This window comes from Abrus precatorius, unplaced genomic scaffold (genome assembly GCF_003935025.1).
Source record: "Abrus precatorius isolate BTA unplaced genomic scaffold, Abrus_2018 Scaffold3, whole genome shotgun sequence".
Lineage (NCBI taxonomy): Eukaryota > Viridiplantae > Streptophyta > Magnoliopsida > Fabales > Fabaceae > Abrus > Abrus precatorius.
The window spans coordinates 34041272-34047570 of NW_020874373.1; the positions used below are offsets into that span (position 1 = coordinate 34041272).

Sequence of the window (6299 nt, forward strand, 5' to 3'; positions counted from 1 at the left end):
AAGAAAAGATTCAAAGCTATTGCTGGATAGTAACAGAACAAGAGTAAGATAAATAACTATTTTCTAATTTTATTAGATCAATTGTTGTTTATTCAAATAATGATACATTTTAATGAATAAAATTAGAAAAGTAAGAAAACTTTAATTTAACCCCTCTCTTTTTCTCCTTTTTTTATTTATATTTTATTGGTTAAATTAAAAAATTGTATTGAGTAATGTGTGTGTTGGGCATTGACCTCTGTTTTTATCTGAAAAACAGTTCAAAATGATAAATTTACTTTTAAGTGAAAATAAGTCTAAATAGGTTAAAAGATGTCTCATTTTATTGAGAGAGAAATAGAGAGAGGAAGGAAGGGAATATTTATTACACTATAATAATAAGATTAATTTTAATAACATCATTAAAACTTATTTAAGTACTTGAAAATAATAAAATTTATTATAAAAATATTTATTACATAACTTTTAAATGAACTTTAAAAACTTATATTTATAGTTTCTCAATAATAATAATGACAATTAATGAAAGTAAAAAAAACGACTCCTGAAGAGAATTTTATTTAAAGCATTATTACTTCGCCCAGCTGATAAACATGTTGAGATTCTTTGATGATTGACCACCTTCTACAATGTTGTTCATGGTCATTTCCTTCAAATTCGAAGACCTTGCTTTTATATCTTCATCGCCTAGCAGTTGCTCCACCTTCTTCCTCATCTCTTCCCTTGATACTAATCCATTCTTATCCTTCTCTAATCCCAATCCAATCTTCCACACATCACAAATGTAAGACTTATCAACATATTGGTCAGTGGCAAATGGCCAACACAAGAAAGGTACACCACTACATATACCTTCTAGGGTAGAATTCCAACCACAATGACTAATGAAGCAAGCAATGGCTGGATGATTCAATATCTTTTTTTGTGGTGCCCACCCAACAATCTTACCTTTACTTCCATGGAAATCTTGTGGGTATTCATTGTTTACCTTATTGTGATTGCTACGACGTGCAACCCAAAGAAAAGGCTTGTTAAGGTGATCAAGTGCAAGAGCTAATTCTTTGAATTGGTTGGGTTCTACAATTGCCAAACTACCAAAGGACACATATATGACTGATTGAGGTGGTTGTTGATCTAACCATTCCAAGCAAGTTGCGTCTTCTTGCCAAAATGAACTTTTGTTATTGTCACTTTCCATCAAAGGACCAATTGGTAGGAACTTTGGTGATAGGGAAAATGCTGCTGGCTCAAGATCATATGTAGTGTTGGAAAGCCACCATTCTCCTAACTCCAGAGTTTGCATCTCTTGCACAAGATGATCAAAGAAGAACTTACTAAAGCCACGCCATGGAAAATTTTCTGTGTCTATCATAGGCATATTTGGAGAGAGTTGGATCTCTTGTTTTTTGGTAGGACGCCCTACAATACCACCAGAAAATCATGAATAAATGTCTCTGCTTGCACTATTAATTAACAGAAAATATGAAACTAATATTTCAATGTTTTAATTTGTGTCTATTCAGTTTATGGTTAAGTCATGTCCCAAACCTCTATCAAGCTTTACAATGATATTTTAGATCTAACGGAGGTTTGAGAGAATTAAACTTAGAGTTTGAAGTGCTACGGCACTTAGCAGCAAAATGTCTTTCTGATAATTATAGCAAATGTTTCAAGTAATTAAGATTTAGGGTGCATTCAGATAAACTATATAGTTAAATTAATCACTGACAAATGTTAATCAATGCTCTAAGAGCACTTTAAATAATTAAAAACAATGTTTTTTTGTTAAAAACATAATAACTATATTATTTTCTGTAATTTCTAATGCAATTTAACACAATCTTCAATAAAAATATTATCTTTCTGATTTCTTAATTAACTTATATACTGAAGACACTGATTAGCAAGACCCTCAAACATTTATATAACCAAATTTTATCATTGAAATAAATGATAAAAGTTATTGAAAAGCTTATTAAAATAAACAAAAATAATAATATAAATTAAATAAATTATCATAAATTATTTCAAACACTACCTGAAAAAGAAAAAAAAAATTACCTTCAGAATCGATAATTTGATCATCAATGAGCCTGGGGATAGAGGCAGCACAGACCAACGAAGTAGCAGAGGCTGGAAATAGCAGGGCCCCTTTGATACCCAAATTGTGGCCAACTTCCAAAGCCCAACCCATATTTATAGTAACAACTATGCAAGTGATTTTATTCTGAACATCCAAAGCATCAATATCTTCAATAAGCTTTGGAAGCATAGAAGGCAAGGTGCTTTTGATTGAAAGAAGAACTTTGGGTATATCACTTCTATCATCTTCAGGGTCCAACCCATCAGGGAGTGTCGCCACCTTTATCTCATTGTTCTCTTGCCCTGCACCATTGCTTCGTTTGTGGCTGAACTCTGTGTGTACAAATGTGACTTTGCAACCACGTTTGGCCAAAACATGAGAGAATTGCATGAGGGGGTTCACATGTCCTTGAACTGGGAATGGTATACAAAGAAAGTGAGGGATACCCATTGCGTTAATTGTTGATGCTAACAAAAAAAATTATTCTAAGATTCAAGTGTGTGATTTTTATTTATTTGTATTGCACCTTATAGTTGTGTGTGTATGCTCTTACATGTCTTTGGACAAGTCAAAGTTGGTGGATTTGAAGCCTCTGTTATGATCAATTGTTTTGAAGGGTCTACATATTATTCGCCGAAGGTAACTTTCATATTTTCTGGCATGCATGCAGTCGCCAGTTTTGAACGTTGAAAAGCTTCAGGGTTTTTTAATTAGTATTTTAAGGAATTAAAAAATAAAAATTATTAAAAGTTTCACAAGTTCTCAATTCTTATAACAGTTTATCACTAAACCTCTTAAAGTCTGAGTTAAATAAAGTGATAGAATGTTATAAGTTAAATAAAGATGACAAGATTTAACATTTTTCATATATATATATATATATATATATATATATAAAAGATGTAATTTAACCTTATTTTTATTTTGATAATATCTCTTATTTATTTAAAAGTTTAATTTTGATGTACACCAATGAAAAAAAATACTCCTATATCCAACCACCCATTAAATACTATGCAAAAACATAAAATGTGTTATACTGATAATATACAAAATTAAATATACCTTTCATAATAATAAATATATGAAGAGTTTATATTTATGCATTCTCAATCTAAAGTTTTTCATTGTCAAATAATAAAAAATATACAGTAAATATATCTTTTAATTATAATTAAATAATAATATAAAATCCATACACAAACAATATTCAAATTAAATTTATATATTATAACACTGAAACCTTTCTCTTATTTTTAAAATTTTTATGCTAAGCATTGTTTTCTGTAAGTCTCAACTTATGCATTCAAAACATTTTAAATATTTATTTTTATATTATTTTTCTCTTCCTAATTTCACTAACTTATAATTTTATATTCATTGTTTTTAAATACTATACTTTTATACATTAAATTAAAATATAATATTTTTAAAGTAATTTAATCTCCTGATATATTATTCCAAAAAAATAACACCTAATATTTTTAATATTTTATTATCCTTGTAGTTAATTTTTAAATAATTCTGAATATTTCATAATATTAAACGTTGCTTAAATATATATTGGTGTGTATGAGTAACTTCGTCATTAAATAAAGATGAAGTTACCTATTTTAAGAGAGGAAAAAAGTATAATGAAAAATATTTTATCCTCAATAACAAAGATTTATTCTATTAAATAATAATAACTTTTATAAAATATTGTATAAATAATAGTATTTTAAATTTGAAGGAAATCATAAAATATTAAATTAATTAAGATTTTTAAATATAATATTTATAATGCTAAATTTTGAATTTTTATTATATATTTTAAGCTTTTATATGAATTAATTATATATAGTTTTATAATTTTATATTTTTAAAGTTTTACTTAAATTTAAATATGGTACAGCATTGAGCATAAGATACGTGCATGATACAGAATCGGGGACAATATTAGTCAAGCGTAATAGCTGACGAGGTGGACTCTTAAGTTTAGTGCAATTTGAAGTAAACTTTGAAAAGTAAGAGACCTTATGATTTACGGTTGACGAAAACACAAAAATTAGGGATAGCATCTGTGCAAAACATAAGATTATTCTTTCACTTTTCTGTCTCTATATTTTATTTTTCTTTCTATTTTCACCTCCATTTCTTGTCTTGGTTTTTTTCTTAACAAAATTTAGGTGCAATTTTTAATTATCATTTTTATTTGCTAATTAAAATTAGTTTTATTAAATACAAACCTTTTATTAAACGTCAATTTTTAAAAAGTCAAAAGTAAAATAAATCAATGAAAATACTAAAATATGTTTTAAAAATTTTTTGAAAAAATAAAATCTTCTTTCTCATTTTCAAATTTACCGTGAAAGACTATCTAGTCTCATTTCTATTCTCAATAGATACAGAGCCAGTGCAGTTAACATGGAAACTGCGTGTGCAGTTCTTTGTTCGTTTAAGCCAATTTGATAAGGTTTAAGCAATTAATTTTTGCTTAAGCTCATATGCACTAGCTTAAGCGCATGAAGGCTTAAGCAAGTAATACATGCATGGAGTGAGACAGTGAACTACAGCGAGTGCATGATGCCCTTAATCTAAAATGTACGCACTTAAGTGAAAAATAACAGAGAGCTTACCTCCCAGGATTACAAATTGGCTTAAGCATATTTGATTTGACTTAAGCTGATGAGTTGTGAGCTTAAGCACACATTTGTAAGGCTTAAGCGAGTAAATGATGAGCTTAAGCGATACCGTAATGACTTAAGTCTAAAAAAACAGATAGCACACTTTTCAAGATTACACTCTTACTTAAGCGTGCATGGTTTGGCTTAAGAGGATGAACCAAAAATTGCATAAAAATAATATAGAGAGAATGCTCTTTTGGACTAATAAACTAGCTTAAGCTATTACAAAATGACTTAAGCGAACAAATATCAGCTTAAGCGAATATGATTTAGCTTAAGCGAACATTGTGAGCTTAAGCGAGTATTAGGGGCTTAAGCAAATATGCAGAAAAAATGAAAAAAGTAACTTAAATTGACAAACATGGATACACCATTTCTGAAAATAAAATTATTTGTCCTTTACATAATTATTTTTAACAAATAGAAATAAAATAATTAAAATATAACAACTTTTAATTATTAATCAAGGATTGAATGAGTTGTATCATCTAAAGTTCCTGAAAAAAAAACATAAATCCATAAAAAAAAAATTATACAACGAAGTGAGAGAAAGAATTAAATTTTCATTGTGAAATTTAATAAACTTATGGTCAATAATGTAGTAAAACTAAATTAGTTATTCAAAGCCTGAGGAGGATGATAAAATGGAGGTGTTGAACAAAATTTTATTTTTCTATCACTTTTCACCTCCATTTCTTTCCTTGATTTTTTTCTTAACAAAATTTAGGTGCAGTTTTTTTATTATTGTTATTATTTGCTAATCAAAATTAGTTTTATTAAATATAAATCTTTTATTAAATGTCAAATTTTAAAAAGTCAAAGTAAAATAAATCAATGAAAATACTAAAATATGTTTTAAAAATTTTTTGAAAAAAAAAATTTTATTCCTTATCTCCAAATTTACCGTGAAAGACTATCTAGTCTCACCTCTATTCTCACATAGATATATCAGTTCAAAGAAAAATTGTCATTCTACGTGTAACTTATATGTGTTAGCTATGATTAACTTTTAAAACAATCTAAAATATTTGTCATGTCTTAAACCATTTAGTATAACACCAAGTTAATAAATAAAATAAATTTTATTCAAAAATATAATTTTTTATTTTTTTTTTATAGGCAAAACAAATCTTATTAAAAAGAGTTCAAGGGGAACTCAAAACTCATATACACAAAAAATTACTTACTCAGAGAAATAAAAAGTAAAAATATATTTATGCAAAATTAAGACAGATGCAATTTCGTGGGTTCAAATACTAATCAGCTAACATAATAGCTTCTCCCTTACTAACAAATGAAAACCATTTCCAGGATCTCAGAATAATAGAATCTAAGACTTCCCTCTCATCCAAAACACCATTGGAAAATATAATTCTATTTTTATGCAACCACAAAGACCACACTGTACTTACCCAGATAATTAATAAGCATATTCCTTCTCTTTTACTACAGCCAACACCAACTTTTTAATGAAAAATAAAGAAAACATCTTGAAATTTATATTAAAATAAACAATATACAGGTGTATTATTTTATTCTATTGGTGTGAG

General features: G+C 27.5%; 1 protein-coding gene across 1 annotated transcript; it reads right to left on the reverse strand.

Annotated features, from left to right (window-relative positions):
• Positions 1-530: 530 nt before the first annotated feature.
• On the reverse strand, positions 531-2585 carry LOC113863718 (UDP-glycosyltransferase 83A1-like). The gene is made up of 2 exons (XM_027497395.1): positions 2062-2585; positions 531-1419 (listed from the first exon to the last, which is right to left on the reverse strand). Exons 1-2 carry the CDS (start codon positions 2531-2533, stop codon positions 572-574), a joined length of 1320 nt encoding a protein of 439 aa, XP_027353196.1. The 5' UTR covers positions 2534-2585; the 3' UTR covers positions 531-571.
• Between the last annotated feature and the right edge of the window lie 3714 nt (positions 2586-6299).

Coding starts and splice junctions, on each gene's coding strand:
- LOC113863718 (XM_027497395.1), bottom strand. CDS start 2,533: ATGGGTATCCCTCACTTTCTTTGTATACCATTCCCAGTTCAAGGACAT. Junction 1,420..2,061: donor TCAAATTATCGATTCTGAAG/GTAATTTTTTTT, acceptor GTGGTATTGTAG/GGCGTCCTACCAAAAAACAA.